The 19,439-nt window shown below is 42.4% G+C and overlaps 2 protein-coding genes across 2 annotated transcripts; one reads left to right on the forward strand and one right to left on the reverse strand.

Moving 5' to 3' along the window:
• The first annotated feature begins 2,765 nt into the window (after positions 1–2,765).
• Positions 2,766–6,813, forward strand: ptger4b (prostaglandin E receptor 4 (subtype EP4) b). Its single transcript, XM_079179023.1, has 2 exons — positions 2,766–3,844; positions 5,210–6,813. The coding sequence occupies exons 1-2, from the start codon at positions 3,068–3,070 to the stop codon at positions 5,777–5,779; spliced, it is 1,347 nt and encodes a 448-aa protein (XP_079035149.1). The 5' UTR covers positions 2,766–3,067; the 3' UTR covers positions 5,780–6,813.
• Positions 6,814–9,171: 2,358 nt separating this feature from the next.
• ttc33 (tetratricopeptide repeat domain 33) lies at positions 9,172–19,304 on the reverse strand. The gene is made up of 5 exons (XM_079178657.1): positions 19,226–19,304; positions 18,560–18,787; positions 14,506–14,587; positions 13,070–13,201; positions 9,172–10,192 (listed from the first exon to the last, which is right to left on the reverse strand). Exons 2-5 carry the CDS (start codon positions 18,784–18,786, stop codon positions 9,818–9,820), a joined length of 816 nt encoding a protein of 271 aa, XP_079034783.1. The 5' UTR covers position 18,787; positions 19,226–19,304; the 3' UTR covers positions 9,172–9,817.
• Between the last annotated feature and the right edge of the window lie 135 nt (positions 19,305–19,439).

Raw genomic sequence — 19,439 nt, forward strand, 5'->3', positions numbered from 1 at the left:
CTCTTTTAATCTCTTTAACAACAACTGATCCCACTAGTGATATCCGTTTTGGAATGTTTATTGGGGTTAAGTCCTGTTCATCCTCGTACTAAATCTTCCACCTTTAATCTTTGCTGTTTTACAGAACTGAGGGAGTAAACCCGGGGGGGCGGTTGACTCTTTCCTAATGACATGGGAAGTTTGTGTAGGATGTTTGATTAGCTGGACTTTCTCTAGAACAAACACACAGACACAACCATTTATGGCCTTCTGTCTTCATTGGCCATCTCAGAATTGTGCAGTCTCGTTTTCTTTAGCATCATTGATATTACTGAATTTTATTAGAGGAATGCAAGAATTGACAGAGGAGAATGGACAAATCAGGACTTGCCTGCCACTGATCTGTTCCCTTAATTAGAACAAACCGGATATTTAATAAGGCTCCTCAGACTGTTGGCACTCAACACGGTGAGAGCACAACACAAACCGCAAAAGTAAAATAAGCAACAAAATACAGATCGGCGCTTGAAGGAGAGAAGAAGAGAATGTGATACTCGTTGGCACATTCATTGATTTTTTCTTTAATCCCAAACTTGTTAACAAATATTAGTCAGGAAGTGTGCTCTCGCAGCGCTGAGGTGCAAGTGCACTTCAGCAGGCAATACATTTCTTTATGGTGTTTTCATTAGTTCCCTGAGGAATACATACCAGAAAATCTGAGGTCTTGTGAGGTGACCCTTCTCCACAGGCCGGACCTGATTTGAGATGGGGAGGGGGCATTGAGGTGGGAGGGGGTGAGGAGTCGGGTGAGGAGTTGGTGCATATAACCTCCATGGGGAACTCAAAAATGTAACTGTTTTCCCAAGCTGTGACAGTTTTCAGTTTCAGAGTTCCTCTTGTAGAATTAGCATTTCTTCTCTACACACAACGTAATCACAGCAAATGGCCTTTAAGTGCACTCTATCATCGTGCCAGAGCCACACCAAGTGTAAACCTGACTGCACTACGTTGCTGGCCATTTGAACAAAGTAAGTAAATGCCATTATCAAGCAGAGGTGGAACTATATTTTGAAAGTAAGTATGCAAAGTAAGTAAGTGTTTCAATTATCCAGAATCTAGATGCAAATCAGAGCTTCTTTTTGCATAAAAAGAGTGGCGAGGTGTGGTGGGAAGGTCTTAATGGAGCTTTGTGAACAACTGTAGCAAATGCTCCCACATCTGTGCTTCTACTAGTAACATTAGCATTGTGTAGTCTTGAAAGCAGTTCAAAATAAACCTGGTGTTTACATCCGCAAATGCATTTTTTGATGTAAGTGCCTGTTGAAGGATTTATATCAAAGGCGAGCATGGAGACACGACACACAAAGACGGGCTTTGTATCCCTTTAAAGTGGTCTATGAAACCCATAAGAAAATCACATCAATGGCGGAGACGTAGTTTGAGTAGATGACAACTATAATTTGACTCAGAAAGTGCACTCCACCACCTGTTTCTGCACACACAGGCAATGAGAATCTGATCTTGTCCACAAGACAAAAACAATCAAATAACGAAGAGCTGCAAGTGAAAGGATTTCAATGTTTCAACATGTCCAACGTCAATAAGGTCATCACCTCTGCCTCGGAGCAGAATGATTCATAGGCAGATGATACGATATGATTTTGGACCAGTATGCTAAAATGTACATATTGATGAGGAGAATTTGAAATTTTCCGTGGTGAGAAGTTTGTTCCCCTCCTCTTAAAAAAAAAACTTCACCCTGAGGTCAGAGGAAGTGGCATCTCTGTTAAGGTTTCAGTGACTGCTCAGTACGTGACACATAAGCTTTCACCACAGATCACTCCACCACTCTGAAACCAACGCTAACATCCTGCTCTGAAACATTTTGTTTAACAGAATTTGGTTTGTTAGTTGCTCCTTGTTTGATTCAGTGAACACAATATCAACTTCCCGACTAGTGTCCGATACAAACTCTTGGATATTTATGTGCTACAGCTGTTTTTGTTGCACACAATCCGATTGCCTCCAAGTAAAACAGAAAGCCGACAAATAAATGTCTGGACTCGAATGAAGTATCGCATACAAAATAATATCAGACGTACACTGAAGATGATCCAGTGCTCATATCTCAGAGTTGTGTTTGTACGCAACTTGAAATGAAATACTTTATTTCCTTTTTGATAGATTTGACTTTAAATTCATTGAGAACTTTGTTTGTCTCGAGCTGCTTCAGTGGAGTATATAGAAGCAGGAAAGAGTGGTTAAGAGGGGCTGTGACCACAAGTGAAAAAGTACATTATGATGACGCATGTGCGTGTTTACATGTTGATGAACTTTGTGAGTGTGAGGGACACAATTAATTCATAATGTACGTACAGGAGGTACACAAAACAACATTTTTTCTAAACAAGTGAGCTTCGCTGCACTAACATGTTAGTTTCAGACTGTTTTTGACATGTGATTGACATTTCACTATAAAGTAGCATCAAATGCAAATATAAGGTACAAGTAGGCTACTTGAGTAAATGGAGCTTTAGATACTTTCCACCTCTGACTGACTTTTCTTTCATACATTATTCAGACTTCTCAATAAATGCATTGATCTTGTTGACTTTGCTGATGTCATCTGACAGATGTTGAATTCAGTGATAGTGAAGAAGTGAAACTATGGACGGTATATCGTCGAACACATCTGTTCTCTCGCTGCATGTGGCGCGCTCTTTCTCAAACAGCTCACTGGTTAAATGAAACGCAGAGGAGGAGCTGCCTTCAGTGGCCCAGGAGGAAACTTCCCTGTCAGCTTGCAGAGTGACAACAGCGTGAAGCGCAGCTCGAAGTCCTGCAGCATCGCTTGCAAACCAAAACCGCAAGAGCAAACATCTTCATGCTGTGGATTGCTCGTATTTTCATCACGAATTTGACGGATTGTTGAGTTTTAATGCTGTGCGTAAAAGGGACATTAGGAAACGATGGATTTGCTTCTTGTTGGAGATCCTGGAGAATGCGCATTCATGGAAAACGTTACTACTTCGGATGTTAGAGGAGAACTGTTTCTCATTGTGAAACAATAAAAGAAGTCCCTGCAGGTATGAACTCCACCGAGAGTAGATTTCTACCGCCCACCATCCCGTCGATTATGTTCATTTTCGGGGTGGTGGGGAATGTCATCGCTATAGTGGTTCTGCGGATATCACGAAAGGAACAAAAGGAAACGACTTTTTATACACTCGTGTGTGGCCTGGCAGTGACAGACCTCCTGGGCACGCTGCTGGCCAGTCCCGTCACCATCGCGACCTACGTGAGGGGCGAATGGCCGCCGGGAGGTGATCCACTGTGCCAGTACTCCGGCTTCATCCTGCTCTTCTTCTTCTTGGTCCAGCTCAGCATTGTGTTGGCAATGTCAGTGGAGAGATACTTGGCAATAAACCATGCATATTTCTACAACGAGTACGTCAACCAAAAACTCGCAGCGCTCACTCTTTTGGCCATTTACATTTCCAACATCGTGTTTTGCGCGCTGCCCAGTTTGGGGTTCGGGAAGGTGAAGCTCCAGACACCGGAGACCTGGTGTTTCATTGACTGGCAAAACAACGAAACAACAGTCGCGGCTTTTAATTTGATGTACGCGGGTGTGAATTCAGTCATCGTGCTGGCCACTGTCATATGCAACGTGATGGTGTGCGGGGCTCTGATCCTGATGCACAAGCGGTTCATCCGCCGCACGTCTTTGGGCACGGACCAGAGGCGCATCGCGGAGCTCAGGCGCAGAAGGAGTTTCAGACGATTAGCTGGAGCGGAGATCCAGATGGTGATCCTACTCATAGCTACCTCCGTTGTGGTTCTCATATGCTCCATACCGTTAGTGGTGAGTATCTGTAAAATTGAAGCAGACACGTTTTGCACCCTCTGTGTGCGCAATAGGGTTTTTACGCGCAAGAATGTCACAGATGTTTAACAAAAAATAAAATGCAGTCCAATACATATATTCGCCAGAAAGTAATGGAATATAGATTGATCCAAACGGAAATTAAAATAAAGATTGTGCGAAACACCAACAGAGTTTTAACCTTATGGATTAATACACGATACCAACAAACAGGCAGGAAATGGTTAATTAAACTTAGCTGTTAGAACCTTGTGTTCCCGTTTAAGATCGTTGTGGTTAGATAACACAATCTAAGGCACAAGTGCATTCGTTCACACTCTTGCCGTTTGCTGTTTAAAAAACAGCATTTACAAAGATGTATCATGTGGTTTAGGTAAGAGTAGTCAACTCATGTTATTTGAACACTCTGAGAGTTCGCTCATTTTAGCTCTCATCTACAGACTTCAATGTTCAGCCTGAGCGAGAGCTAAGGATCAGAGGAGAACGTGAGATTTCTGCAGGTGTTTGGTCATGCAGTGAGTGCAGAATGACACGAGCATTCTTGCATCTTTGGGCTCAAAGTCTGTGTTGAAGGAGAGGTTCACAGTCTGTGTTTAAACAACAGTCAGGTTCCAAAATTAACAGTTGTCTGCTCGCTGTAAACACTACTGGGGACAACAAAACATAGTCCCCATTCTGTGTCAATATACATTAAGTTCAGCTGAAGTTAATATGAGGCTTCTGCAGTCTGAGTTAAATCAATCTGATGAAATTCTCACCAATGCTGCTGTCTTTGTAGAGCAAAAGTCTCTCACGATAACTTAACATAAACTCAGGAATTGTTTTTGGCATAGAACAAGGACTAGTTAAAGAGGGAGAATTTAAAGGTCCAGTGTGAACACGAGGAATGATTACAGCAAGCAAAGTCGTCTTACATGTGCAGGGCATTGCTTTAGACTTGGAAAATGTGAACCTTTTTAGAAAATGTCAAACATTAAGGCTTGTGCGGCTCTGGTTTTGTTAAATGATGACTCTTGATTAGACCCTGGGGAAGCTCAGTGGCCAAAGGCATCTTAGAATGACTGATGATGAGAACTGTTTCTACTGGCCTCTTGCCATCTCTACACTGCTGTGGTTACACAGCAGTTACATTCAGCCAAGTGTCTATTTAGATTTGATCATTCCATGTCAACCTAATATGTTATATAAACAATTATGTTAGTCTTCTAAATGAAGTGTAGACAGGTTTGGGCTTGCAAAAACACAATTGATGCTGCACTTGAAATGCTGTTCCATGCTCATTTATGTGACAACCAAACAACACGTTCCTAAGTTCATCTATTGTTTTCTCTCCTTTCCTATCAGCTGAGGATCTTTGTGAATCAGCTGTACAGAAACCAGACAGAAGAGCTTTTCGGGTTGAATAAAGACTTGCTGGCCATCCGCATGGCCTCCGTCAACCCCATCTTAGACCCTTGGATCTACATCCTGCTCAGAAAGACAGTGGTCCTCAAGCTGATGGAGAAAATAAAGTGTCTGTTCTGCAAAATGGGCGGGCGGGGACGAAGGAACGGCGGGCAGTTCCGCTGTGCCGACGGCCGCCTCTCCTCCTCCATCATCTCACGAGACTCTCCCTCGATGGTGTCGCGAGAGCTGAAGGAAATTGTGAGCACCTCACAGACCTTCTTGTACCCGTCTGAGGGAACCACGAGGTCATCTCTTGCAGGGGCACCGGGTGGCTCCAGCCCACCAGTTGCACAGACGTTACAGGGCCCCCAGGAGGTCGAGGGGCCTCAAAGGGAGCCTTCACACAGTGAATTAGGGGACAGAGCGGCAGGCGAGCCGTTGAAAGAGCTTCTGATGTGTCGCAAGGACCTGGCTCTACATGTGACCTTCACGGATGAGACTGCGAACATACAGGAGAAATGCATATGACAGTTAGCATGATCTCCAAAAAGCATTCGTCACTGTAATAGAAATGTCCTGGGACTTCAGATAAGAATGAACAAAGACCGGATAACAAAGGAAACGCATCTGTAGATATGTTGCGGCATGCTATTTGACAAATGTATTATTGAACTAAATACCCGTTATCAATGTATTACTCCTCAGTCATAACATACCACAAAAACCATATTGTTGAGTACAATCTCAACATCAACTAAACCACGGAGAACAACATGACGTTGAGGAGCTCTTCTGTTGCACTTTTTGTTAAACCACTGCGAGGCTGTTTTCACAACCTGCCAGATGACTATAACAGATGAATATTAAAATGTGAAAAGTGTACATGACGTTAATTTAATGTAAGTATGAAAATTGTATTGTTTCAATTGTATTGTTATCGTCTTCTCTGTGAGAAGGTCCAGATCGTTTGGAGCCATTTTAAATTGGTACAAGATGAATATCTTCTGTTTTTTTTTGCTACGCAGAAACATTTGCAAACAATTTGGTCCAACTGGTTGACAGAGGAGCTGACATTCATGCTAGAATAATACTATCCCCTGCATTTCATAACAAAAGGCAGCTATGGCTTTTCCACTATACAGACACGGGAGGACATTAAGAGGCCTTCTAACATAACGTGTTAATATGAAATCATTAATTTACTCTTTCCAGCCCATTACTTCAAAACGATTAAACCAACTTCATCTCATTTTACTTCAGTGTAATGTGTAATTCCTCTCATCTAATCAGACTTTATAGGGGAATTAAGAAGAGAAAAGAAACTCACACATTTCCTGTCTGATGAGTTTATAGACATTTCACCTTTTCTTTCAATGGATTTCTTAGATAGAGTTCTATAAAGATTGATATAAATACCGTGTTCATATTTCAATGTTAAGGTTGTTGTTGTAGCAACAACTGGTGTCAAATTTACCACAAAATGTTAAATCTCTTGTGAAAAGACTAATGTTGTACCGAACTCTTAAATACACAGAAAATAAAAGTTGGTAAATATTCATATACACTTGTGTCACTTTTTTGGTTTGGTTCAGGATCAGAGTGAAGTATGTTGATGTGATATTTCTTAAATATTCATGGTGAATATGTAGAGTGTGATGTAAAGTAGGAGAGGGGACTTATGAGAGGAACATTGAGAGCTGAAGGGAAGTTTATGGATGGAAAGTTAATCTGCTCATTTATTCATTAATTCATTGTCTTTATCCAAAATGCACAAAAATTCACTAGTTACAGCCTCTTACATGTGAGGTTTTGCTTTTTATTATTGTAAATAGAATTTGGAAAGGAGTTGTATTTCAAAAGAATGTGCTTATTTTATTTTATAGCTCAAAAGATAAATGAAATCATCGATAGTATGATCTGCATTTTAAACAAAAAATTAAAGAATTGTGAGTTGCATCCCTATCTGCACAGAAACAGAATCTAATTAACCTGAACGAGGCCTCTACACGCCGCCGCCTTTGTGAATCGTTGCTGAAAATGAAATATTGATCCGTCCTCGATAGGACGACATTGAAGATGTAAATTATAGTCAGTCCTGATCACTTGAGGTTAATGGATGGCAGCCACATCTCTAACATTAAAAAGTGATGGAGAGCAATGTACAAAGAAAAGTTGCTACGCTTTAAAAAAAATGAAAACCCTAATTTATAGTATTTACTGTAAAATGAATATTACAGCAGATTCTAACTGAAGTTCAAGCATGTCTTCAAATAAATCATCGTTAGTGTCCTGCTAGCAGCTGAGAAAACAGCGCTGATGGCGAAAGACATTTCTAACCAATAGCTAGTTGAGCTGGAACAGCGCCGCTCACCTGCAGACAGATGCTTTCTTCACCAGAAGATTTTCAGATCCAGTGTGACCGACGTCCAGAACCTTCTGAGAGCAGTGAAACCTCCCTCTGAGACCAGTATCCCATTAAAGAGAGAAATCAGTACAAGCTGTAGAGTCCTCCAGGAGGAATAGTGATCGACAAAATAGTTGATAAGATTTTAACAGACGGCGAAATGAGAAAATATGTCATCAGCCAACCGCAATAACACATTAGGTGTGTGTGTGCAAACAATTGGCTATTAGAAAATGCCACTTAAAGCAGTGAGTGTTCATGATGTGGCATTTTAGAGCATGAATGGAGTTAAGAGTAAAAAGGAAATTCCAGGAATTTATGGACACAAAAATGCTAACAGTATTCGTACTGTTACATTTGGGCTCGGGGTCATTTTAGGGTTGAGGAGAATGATGATTTAAAATTAAATCAGATATATTAGATACACTCTGAAGTATTGAGCACCTTCAATAGATAAGTTATAATCACTGTAACATACTGTTTTCTGGGTCATTGAACTGTGTGTAGGCCTATTTGTTTCTATATGCCGGCAGAACAACCTGCGATTGCTCGCGGCCTCTTACGTGGAGACGTCTGTCAGAGACACTCCACTGATGTGCACTATTTATACTCATCCTCACCCATGGCTTTCCTCACAGGGACGACAGTGGCAGACATCTGCACAGCGGCATTCCTGGGCTTCACCGTGCACTCATCCATTCCCTCACTCGTAGGAAGATCTGAGTCCCAATCTTGTGTAGAGAGTGGAACATATTCTCCACACAGGGCTGACATGGTGTGAACAGTTTGTGATTCGGTGTGTGTTATCGGGTTTTGTGGAGCAGAACTATGGTCGTGCGGTTGTTGTATGTTGATGTAAGGCGGACCTGTGCAAAGCACAAGGGTGCGAAAACAATCTTCATTACAACTCAAGTGCGCAGCAGCTGGACTATGTCCAGATACATGTGTATTTAATATAAACTCACTTGGCACACCCTGATTGCACACAAGGGATCTCCATCTAAGTTATTGTGCAACTTTGTAAAACAACATCTGCACCAGCTATGATTTAGGTGTTACAGATGAGGGCGTGTCTACTGATGTCATCATTTTCTCTTTGTTTTCTCTTTGTATTTAATTTAGATTGATTTGTAGAGAAGCGTTCTCTTTGTCTTGTTTAAAAATGAAACCCTTTGTTTTGTAATCAAGGAAGACATAGTGGGACAGCATTGTCTCCTTTCCTTTCTTAAAGGACGGTCCAATGTTCCCTATGCTAAAGGAGATAAGAAATGAATTCGACCAGCTCTTATCATGCAGGTCAAGCAGGAACGACTATTTGACCACAGCCAAAGTCTGGTTACTTCTTCAAGCTTTAGCTCAACTTTGGAACAAGTCTGTAAACATCTTGCAACTCATCTCCAGATAACATAAAAGTGCAAGACATCCAATGGACTCAAAAGAGAAAACAAAGAAAACAAACAAAGGGAACTATCACATATTTTGATTCATGTTTATTCACTCATCGACAATTTGCCGAGCATGCACGCTCTCAGCCATTAACATCCAACTAATCAGAGTGGATGAATCCACGATCTGGATGTTCTAGGGAAGACTGGGAACTATTTTATTCTGTTTAATCATCAGTCGTGTGCCTTAATCTTGGAGGATAAATTATTCTGAAAGATGAATCAATCTCATGTGCTATAGGAGCAAACGGCCGAACAAAAATCTTTGATTTGATACAGAATCCCAAATGAAAAGTGCACCGTTTGAAATCCTGTTTTTATTTCCATTCAAACCTACGGACTCTATCAAGTGGAAGAATCTCATTTCAGAGTGTCAGAAAGTAGATCCTAATGTTACCACAGAGTACATTAGCTATCAGCTAAACGTGTTATTGTGCTATGAGGGGAAACACAGAACTAGAAGATGCTCAAGCTTAGAGCTTCAAAACATGTACAAACTTGACTTCACATTTTACAAAATTAAAATTAAAAAGGGATGGAAAATGTAAACCAACACAACTCGACTGTTTTGTATTCTGACGTATTTAAACCGTCACCACAATTTGCCAGTTACTTTATGCTACAGGGTCACACACACACACTCGCTGTGGTTTCAGAAATAACAACATTCAGTCCGAACGAATGTAACCGGGAACATCAACTCATTCTGAAACCATTTCAAAGTCCTCTTACTTTGACAAACTGTTCTTGTAACGGCGTCGCTGCATCCTCTGATCCCTCTTCCCCAGCGAGTACATTTCTTATATTCCCCTCAGCGTCTATGACCACGGCGGTCCTCTTCAGCTCCTCGTAGCGCGTCTGTCGCTCTGCGACCGCCACGCAGGCGGCGAGCACCTCATCGGACTCAAAATCGTAGTCCTGCTCGAGCTCCGGGGCATGAAGGATCTGCTCTTTGGCCTCCTCCTCTTGCCGAGTCTTCTCCTTGGTCGCTAAGTGCTGCTTCTGTAGCCTCCATGCCCACTCCAGGTCCTCCTGCCACAGGGTGCGCTCTGATGGGCACAGGTGGATCGCAACCTGGAAGGACCTCACAGCCTATACGGGGGAACAAGTTCGGCATGAGCTTAAGAGTTCAAACACAAGCTTTTACGGGTGGCCATGAAAGATGGGTGAAGGCATGTTTATGGTCTCCAAACAAACTGAAAAGTTCAGCCCGAATTCTTTACGGCCTTTTCGCGGGGTTCACCGTTACTCTCACAGATGGATGGTATGCCGTTGACATCTGTGGAGCTGAATGTGCAGGTCGGGTACATCATGGGCCCGTCGACCAGCAAGACTCCTAACATTCTTTGTGCTCTGCTGCAGGTCGATTTATGGTTTCATGAAGAAGACGCCAATAGCTCTCAGCTGACTGTGCAGTGTGTAGATCGATGTGTCCCACCGAACAGAAATAAAAAACGTCCGCTGTCGTCCGTGGGACCTAATGTCAAGCTTTAGCTGGGACTGTTGTAAGTCCAGTAAATCCATCCGTGCATGCTATCTGAGGGGACTGATCATGAATCTGTTCTGACAGATGTCTGGTTATGTAATATGGTAATGAAGCCTATTAAATAAATGACATTTGGGTGAACTTGAATCCACTTAAAGAGTTCAAGATTATAAAAAAAATATAACAATAGAATAATCTTCTGAGGCTCTGTAACAGCTTAGTGAGGTCTTTTTGAGGCAGTTCTCAAACTAAATATGAAAAGAAAGGTTGAACTGGGAGAATGCAGATTTCTACCAGAGGAGACACGTCAATCTGTTGGAAGTTGTTAAAACTACGGTACAAAACACTCGAGGGCAACAGCCAAGTTTTTTTTTTTGGCCTGTCATCAAGATACGCACTGAATTAACATTAATTATTGACAGCTTGATTAGCTGCTGCTGCTGCTGGCGATGCAATACCGGCTGCAACAGCGCGTGACCGGTATTGTTTTCACCATGCGCGTGTGTTTGTGAGTCATCAAGGGCAAATATATGGTCCTGGAGACACATACTGGAGCGGGAACCACCACAGAAGTGGTATTGAGAACTTTGCCAGGTGTTAAATACGTCTGTCTGTCTGTCTGTCTGTCTGAGGTCTGAGCAAAGGGTGCAGCAAGCAGGAATTGGGGCCACTTTATGCCCCACTGGTCTGTAGTTTGTGTTGTGAATGCTTTGTGACTGTAAACTGAGAGATAAAAGACTCAATAACAGATTTGTGTCGACGCTTAGAGAGTCTGTGTATTTTGCCGTGCAACCAAATTCTTCACATTCACACAGTCTGGTCCCGCTGTAGAGCCTAAACAGCATGGATTACAGTAAAGAAAGGATCTGCATTTCATCTGGTTTATTTAATAATAATCCTTAGGATCAGCTCATCTCTAATGGAAGTCGCACGAGTTGTCCAACAAGCGCCGTGTACAGATGAGAAGACGCATCTCTGATGAGTTAACGTCCTACTGAGAGCTCAGCTTTCTCAGTTGCACCTGTTCCCAGTGATACGGTGAGGCACACTGCTTACGGAAATCCAATTTAAATCAGTCCATTAGTCATTCATGGGACAAAGGCCTCGTGGCCAACCTGTGATACAAGTCAGGCCGAGGAAGTATCATCGATGCATCGAACGCCAAGAATTTAACGACCAGGACAAAAAAACTTCCCAACTGGCATTTGTTAACCCTAAACAAGCAAAAGGATCACCTCCAACTAATTATTTAGTATTGAAACAAAAAATAAACCGGTCTGTGAAATGTTCCCCACCTGTAAATTAAATACGTCTTTGACAGGTTAACTGCAATAGAGTTTAGACTTATGACACAGTCTGTTCCCAAAACAACAAGTTCAATCTTGAACAGACTAAACCACGACCTGGTTTCCAAAGCAATGCTTCAACAGACAAAATGCCACAGTAGGCAGATTAACCGGCTTTATCATAATCATGAGGAGATGAATGGCGATGGAAAACATTAAGAGAAGGGTTTGAAAAAAGAAATCAGAAGCTATATGTTCATTTTATTTGGGTACTTTCCAGGAGTGGAAGTTAAAGAAGGGAAAGAACAGACTTATGGGGGAATCACATTTGCACAAACAGGCACTACTCAAACATGTTGATGCACTCAAAGCTCCAAAACGTGACTGAACAGGCCTTGCTAAAAATAGATGTGCCTTTTTTCCCCCCACTGTTCCTTTCCAATAACTTCATTATACAACGAGGCGTGTCTATATTTGGTTTAGTTTTAGCGCAGGTAACTTTCAACACGTCCCATTGTTGCTTCTGATGCCGTAAGACAGCTCTCTCGCTCTAGGAGTGACATGCGGTGCCATTAGGAGAAGGGTTTCGGAGTACAGCCTTGTTTGCTTGGCTCTGAATGGGCGGACGGTGTAACTGAGATCCGTGGGTTCCATGCACCCCACAGGTCCCGGCGTGTTCTGCGGCAATTTGAGCAATCGTCCAAGCCCGCGGGGCGAATGGGTGTGCGCTTTGAAAGGGGAACATCTCAGGAGGAGTTTGCAGAAAGAAGTAAACAGAAGTAACTGACGTACCTTGACAGCCGTTCAAAAGCGAAGACGCAACTGATTTATAGCTGGCTACAAAAAGAGGCGTTAGTTTATTGCAAAAATCAAACATTCACAAGAGAAACGGGGCCCTTCCAATGACGATCACTCGTGACTGAACGAGCAGGAGGCCGTGAATTGTTATGCAACACTACTGCGTGGACGCATAGTGTTTGCATGGGCAAAATGGCAAAACGATACTCTGCATCTGCAATTATCAATGTCACGATGTTTGTTTTTTTCATATCTCCTCTCGCTGCGAGTCACACATTCCTCCACCTAGTGTTCGCATTTGTCGACAGCCCTGAATAAGTTTGCCCGTTGGACAGCTTTTGCAAGCACAGCGCATTCTATTTTGTTTTCCATTTGGAGCGCGCTGCCAGCCAAACTCACCAGGTCCACCTCTCCCAGGTTGAGCTGGGCACGGCCCAGAGTCTGCCAGCCCTCCCACCAAAGGGGGCGGAACTTCACCGCCATCTCGGCCGCCTTCACCGCAGGAAACACTTCCTGTAAAATGGTCAGTACCTGTGGAGAAACCACAAAAAAACGATTAAAGACTCTTTAGGAGCACATGTGTGATTCCCAATATTAATTATATTTGATATCATTGCATAGCGGGCCCAGCAGAGTCTTTGGTATCCTCTTTTATTCAGACACTGAGTGGAGAGATGCGTGCAGTCACAACTTTGCTTTGTTGTACAAGACAAGCTGTCAAGAAGCTTAAACCAATAATGCTTCATTTGCATAACAATATGAGAGCTGTAAAACATATCAACATGCACGGGGCGTAGAGTTTTTGGTTCATGCTTTCAAACATACATATCACAATGGAACATAGCAATTAGTGTTAATTGGAAAAGAGCAATTAGCCTCATGACTTTACCACACAATCCACCACACGTTTTAACGAGCTGAGCTGGAATGCAGGCAAGAGGATGTGATAACAGTTTGGCAAATGGAGCCAATTTCCTCCCGAGCGCACCACAGTCTGCTGTGACAGACGTTCAGAGTGACAGGTGGCGCATTAGGGCACAATGCTGACTGACTTCAATTGGGAGAAAGTGATGAAGGGAAGCGGAGGACCAGCGTCGGTGAAACCATCCTCGTCATGTGGATCAGTAATTGGAGCATGATGAGGTCTATTTATAGCTTGATAATGGGACAATAACAGGTTGGATGTGCTTTACATGTGTAGTCAAAATACATTGGAGCTCAATCGAAGCAGAAAAATGTCCGCGCTTATGTCATGATTCAAGTCAGTCATAGCAATGGAGGAAAAGAAGATCCCATTTGCGGTGGTTTTCAAGTCCTGGTCCTCTAATGATTTCCTTCTCGAATAACCTATAATGGATAATATTATATTAGGCAAGCAATGGTCGGGGCTATAAGGAGGTATTTAATTGTGTTTGTTGTAGTAAATGGATAAGAAAGAATTGAGTTTGTCTGTCCTTCCTCCTCTGGCTTCTCCACCTCTCCCAAACACAGATGCCAATGTTAGAAGAAAAAGGAAAAGCAGCTGAGGAACAACGGCAAAATAAGAGCGAGAGAAAGAGGAAGTGAAACGACAGAAAGGAACAAGGAAGTGGAGCTAAAAAGCCAAAAACATTGAAGCCGTTGGAAACATGCGACTTTTAACAACAACTTTTAGTTCTGTCAGCGCTGCGGTGATATTGTGTATCTGGCATAAAACGCATTCCAAAGCAGCAGCCGAAAGAGGCTCTATGTGGCTGTGATGGCTGATAACAGTCACACACACACACAGGATACACCGCTAAATCGGTAGTTTACTCTTTTAAGACAAAATGAAGTATATAAATATAACAATGTACCTGAGACTTCATCTCATACAGCAGTGGGTTGTCTGGAGTCAGCTGGATGGCCTCGTCCAGCTTCTTAATGGCCTCCCAGTGCCTGGAGAAAACACACACTGTGGGTCAAAACACACATGATAGAATGAAGAGATTAAATCACACAAACGGTGTTTCTTTATGGCATCATAATTCGTGACCTGGTTGCTACTGGTGCACTTTAAATGGCAGTGTGATACATAACTCTAATAGATAAGCACGTGAGTTATTTATAGAGCATGTTTGTTGGCTATGATCTAAAGTTACACACAGATATCTTGCTCTACGTTGAGTCGAACACGGCTTTGTGTTCGGAGTCTTCGGATAATGCGGCGCTGAAGCGTGACGGACTCAAATAGACAATCACATAAAGCAACGAAATTGGACGCTCAGGTCTACTGCCTCCGCCCTGAGATTTGATATACGTTACGTAACCGAGCACTCTGCCACATGTTTGTTTGGTGGATATCATTAAAGCCCTTCTCCACATAATATAATAGAGAACCCAAACCTTCCCTGATCCCGTCTGTCCATTCTTGCATCGGACTTCTCAAAAGCTGAGTGAACTTTTATGAAGCGTAGCCGAGTCACATTTCAGTTTGCCATCACCTTGAGTTTTGTGCATTTTAGTTATTCCTTATTTTTAACGACGAGCTCTTGACGCTGTACAGCTGCAAGCGTATACTGCAACACCTGTCCACCTGTAGAGTATAAACGGCTACAGCAGGCTAAGCAAATACGCACACACGGGTATACAGGGAAGCCCGTCAGGAGACCCTGAGACCCTGCTATTGGCTGCTTGTCAGATATGCAAAGAGAAACAAACAGGATTTGCATACATTTGAACAGAAGTCACACTGCAGCCTCACCACTGAGCTACTGATTTGTTTTGCATATTTTTTTTAACAAACTGAATGGACACATGAATCCGGGCTCAATGTTGTTCGAGTAAGAACTTCACTTCCCCAAAGTCAATTTGTACGTTGCACTATGCAAATTTTATTTATTGTGGTTATCAGCTAAAAGATGAAAGTTAATTGTCATGTATAACCTTTATTTAAATAACTGAATTTGAACACGGACACGTTTTTTGGGGAAACTTGACGCGGCCTTTGAAAAGCGACTTGTGTCCAACATGGCTGAAGTTTCTCCCACATCCTTTAAGGCCTCCCAACTAAACTCTTGTTTCCAGGATAAATGAAATGCTCGCTTAAGCTTCAGCTCGTGAACGTTGCCTCTACCCGTCGCCATTTTCTCAAGAAGCGGGCTAGGTTTACGAGCTCGACGTGGAGCCCTGATGAACATGATCATGCTCACTCCGACATCCCTCTCCTCCTCAAGTCAATATTGACTCAGGAATCATTTCACTAGAGCAATCAAGACAAAGGCGCGGAGAGATTATGAGGCGAAATCCCGGGTTTGACAAGACAATGTGTCTGTTGTGTGTAGATCTTTTATAGCTTTATGAAGAAGGATGTCCTGAGCAATTAAAACCACACGAGACCATTAACACTGATCAGTTATAAAACTCGGATTACAGCCAGAACCAGGATCAAGCCTGAGAAGACACATACTACTGCTGTTCAACAGCAAGAGAGGAGTGAGGAAATGGAACTAGAGCAGTGTGGAAATCTTGCCGACACATGAGGCAAAAGATAAAATCATGTGAGGAAATTAAGCAACGAGCAAGTTAATACACCCCATGAACTAAAAACAACTCCTCTACAGTCATTACAACTCTGTACATGAGTCAACCTGCATTCATTGGAATGATGGAAATGCACTTTCATATGTCGTTTAAAGAAAAGAGTGGAAAAATGTGTAACACACGAGCTATTTGCAGCACGTTATTGTTCTGGAAAGAGTGTAGAGGGTTTGGGGCATTATGATCATTTTACACACGGCTGTGTGGGAGGAAGGAACCATGCCCCAACACGTGCCTGTAACATTACTAAACCAGTGAACTAATCTCAACCGCAGCAACAAAAAGAAGACCTTTCGGAGGATGGTGATCATTTGAAATGGCCTCCGAGAGTCACGTCACACCTCGCAAATGCAGTTCGAGCCAGAGAAATGTACTCAGCATGGCAGCTGGAAGCCGGACAAATCAGTCAACTACGTGCAGTATTTGGATGATGTGACGCGCTGCCTCGCAAAACCCAGGACCCTCCTGAACAACTGTTCAAACAAGCTGCTAAACAAATAAACAGAAGCATACTTCTGGAACTGCCCTGTTTTTTCAGTTTGAATGTGTTGAAGCTGATGTCTGAGTGAAGCAGAGAGCTGTCAATCATCTTTTGCACCGATTTGAAACAACAACAGTCTCAAGCGAACACCCGTTGAGCCACATTTACAAATGAATTTGTGCAATACACATCATAGAATGTTCTTTTTTGATTGTTGGTTTCCTTTGTTAAACTATTCGTTTATCAGTCAGACTCGGGCTATCTCTTATTTTCCGTTTTTAGCGTCGACCAGTCTCTGTTCACGCATGAGCAACAATTACTGTCATCCTTATCAAGAGTCTCCTCTGCATGTCAGCAACAGCTGATCTGACAGAAAACGGTTTGCTGTGCTGTGAAGATTACTGTGTCTGTGGAAGAGTTTACAATATCCGTGTGTTCTGTTCAAGAGGAAATATCCCGTATACGTTTGAATGTACACTTAGCTTATCGTGACACAATATCTGTTGATCTTAAAAACGTAGAAAACAGCGACAAGTCGCACAAAACTTCCATCACAAACTAGGTACTAGAGGAGCTCTTTAATTACATCCGGAGCACGTCGGCCTACGTAATGAACGACTTAATGACGACGTCAATGTTGTCATTGACATCCCCGACCAGACAGCATCTCAAACCCCTGAACAGCCATTACGGAGCACGACATCATTTCCCCTCAACAAAATCCACTTTCCCCTCGCAAACACAATTACAGGATGTGACTAAGGCCAACAACACTACATCTTCTGGACTGAGGAGGGTTTCACAAAGTGATTGTTATACGGCTGAAAAGGTCAATTATCATGGACGAAATATCAGTTGACGCAAGGCCTATTTTGTCGTCTAGGAGTGTCTATAAAAAAAAGATAAGCAGCCGAGTGATTTTATTATATTTTATTATTTGAGTCACACAATAAACACAGCGCTGGAAATATTTTTTTAAATCCATCAACGGGTGAAATATCACTTATAATAATCATTACCTTTCTTTACCATATAATTTACTTTCCAGAGGAGCATACTTCAGGGGGTGCTAGAGTAGATTGTAGGAGCAATTTAAACATGAAAAGAAATCACTTCCCGTTTGAAAGCTTTCTTTAAATTGCTCCATGTTTTTGCTTTCCCCTTCCACTCTTAAATATGTGTTGACGGGTCTGAACACCAGCTTCTCCCATTGCCAAAATATAAATTGTTGTTGCATTCATTTACAATCTCATGCTGAGAGGAACACAGCTCTTTGGCTTTTGAAATCCAAATCTATACAAGAACATACACGTGTTGACACCAAAACACAACTACTAATTTCACAAAAAGCCATAAAATGAAAACCAGGGAAACCTGAAGTTGAGATGGCTCTTGGCTGCGCCTTTGAATTACACTATTTAAATAATGTAACAAGTCGGTAGAAAGCTTTTAGCTGCGTTAGATGGCTCTCAGTGCTCTGTACCATGGTGCCCTCCATTGGAGGCTTTCACATATGACATGTCCCTGTTGATGCAAAGTTGAGCTCCTTTGGGTTGTTTGTAGAAACAGAAAGTTTGTCTCATTATCAACTAAATCACATAGTTAAAGCTGGAAGAGTTGTAATCCTCATCTATCTTTCCTCTCCCTCCTTTGGATGGTTCACTGGCTATGGTGATAACTTTCTCTGGATGGACAGTTGGTTTAAGTGTATTAAACATCTGCTATCAAATCCAGATGTTCACTTAAAGAATCCAGCTGCACGCAAGAGAGGAAGTCCTCAGTTTCATGGACTGAAATAAGATTCAAATTGTAATCCTGACTTTTGCCAGCTCTATACAAGCATCCCTCACCTGCCGTGCTCAGCCAGCACTGCACCTTCATCCTTCAGCCTCTGGCTCTTGGCTGCACAGTCCTCCAGCAGGATCTCTCGCCGCCGTTTGATCGCGTGCAGCCAGTCCACCTCGTCGCCCGGACCTGGCCCCGCATCCTCGGTCTTCACTGCCTCGGCCTCAAACTGCTGCACCGCTGACTTTGAAACCTTCTCACCAACTTTCCTCTTCCAGCCAAATGAAGCCATTCTGTTAGGGGAAAGGGGTGGATGGTGGTGGTTGCGGTTACAGAGTATATGACTTGAAATTACATCTGAAATCAGCATGCAATCAGCACGTGAAAGTCTACGGAAATTGACTTTTATTTTGAAATATCAGAAATATTGGCTACATTTTAACGTGATGTTACTACCAGATACTTATCTAAGTTAACGCTAACTTGCAATCCTGCTGCTACAGTTAGGTATATCCCCTGTTTAAACACAGGGCATATAACTAGTTATCTAACTACTAACTAGCTACAACAGTAAGACGAGTTAACTAATAAACAAAAACAACCCTCTCACAACAACGCAAGCTAACGTTAGCTCTAATGACCTAGCTAACACGTAGCCTAAACTCTTGACACACTCAGTAAGTTTGCTCACACAAGGCTGCATTTGAGTTGATTTTAACAGAACATATTACATTTTCACTTGCAGACTTCTACAGCTTTTCGTGGGCAAGACTGGACAAGCTAACGGCGGTTAGCCATATTGGTTGACCCGGAAGTTGTGTGAATGTTTACGTCGTCTCTTAAAGAAACACGAACCATGTTTTTTTTGTAAAGATGATAATGCAGATGCGTATGTTAAGGACACAAACATAGATCACATTATTAAAGTACGTTGGTAAATGTTAC

The sequence above is a fragment of the Pholis gunnellus genome (assembly GCF_910591455.1).
Source record: "Pholis gunnellus genome assembly, chromosome: 18".
In the NCBI taxonomy this organism is placed as follows: Eukaryota; Metazoa; Chordata; class Actinopteri; order Perciformes; family Pholidae; genus Pholis; species Pholis gunnellus.

Coding starts and splice junctions, on each gene's coding strand:
- ttc33 (XM_079178657.1), bottom strand. CDS start 18,786: ATGGCTTCATTTGGCTGGAAGAGGAAAGTTGGTGAGAAGGTTTCAAAG. Junction 14,588..18,559: donor GTGCTGGCTGAGCACGGCAG/GTGAGGGATGCT, acceptor TGTTTTCTCCAG/GCACTGGGAGGCCATTAAGA. Junction 10,193..13,069: donor ACCTGGGAGAGGTGGACCTG/GTGAGTTTGGCT, acceptor TCCCCCGTATAG/GCTGTGAGGTCCTTCCAGGT.
- ptger4b (XM_079179023.1), top strand. CDS start 3,068: ATGAACTCCACCGAGAGTAGATTTCTACCGCCCACCATCCCGTCGATT. Junction 3,845..5,209: donor TATGCTCCATACCGTTAGTG/GTGAGTATCTGT, acceptor CTTTCCTATCAG/CTGAGGATCTTTGTGAATCA.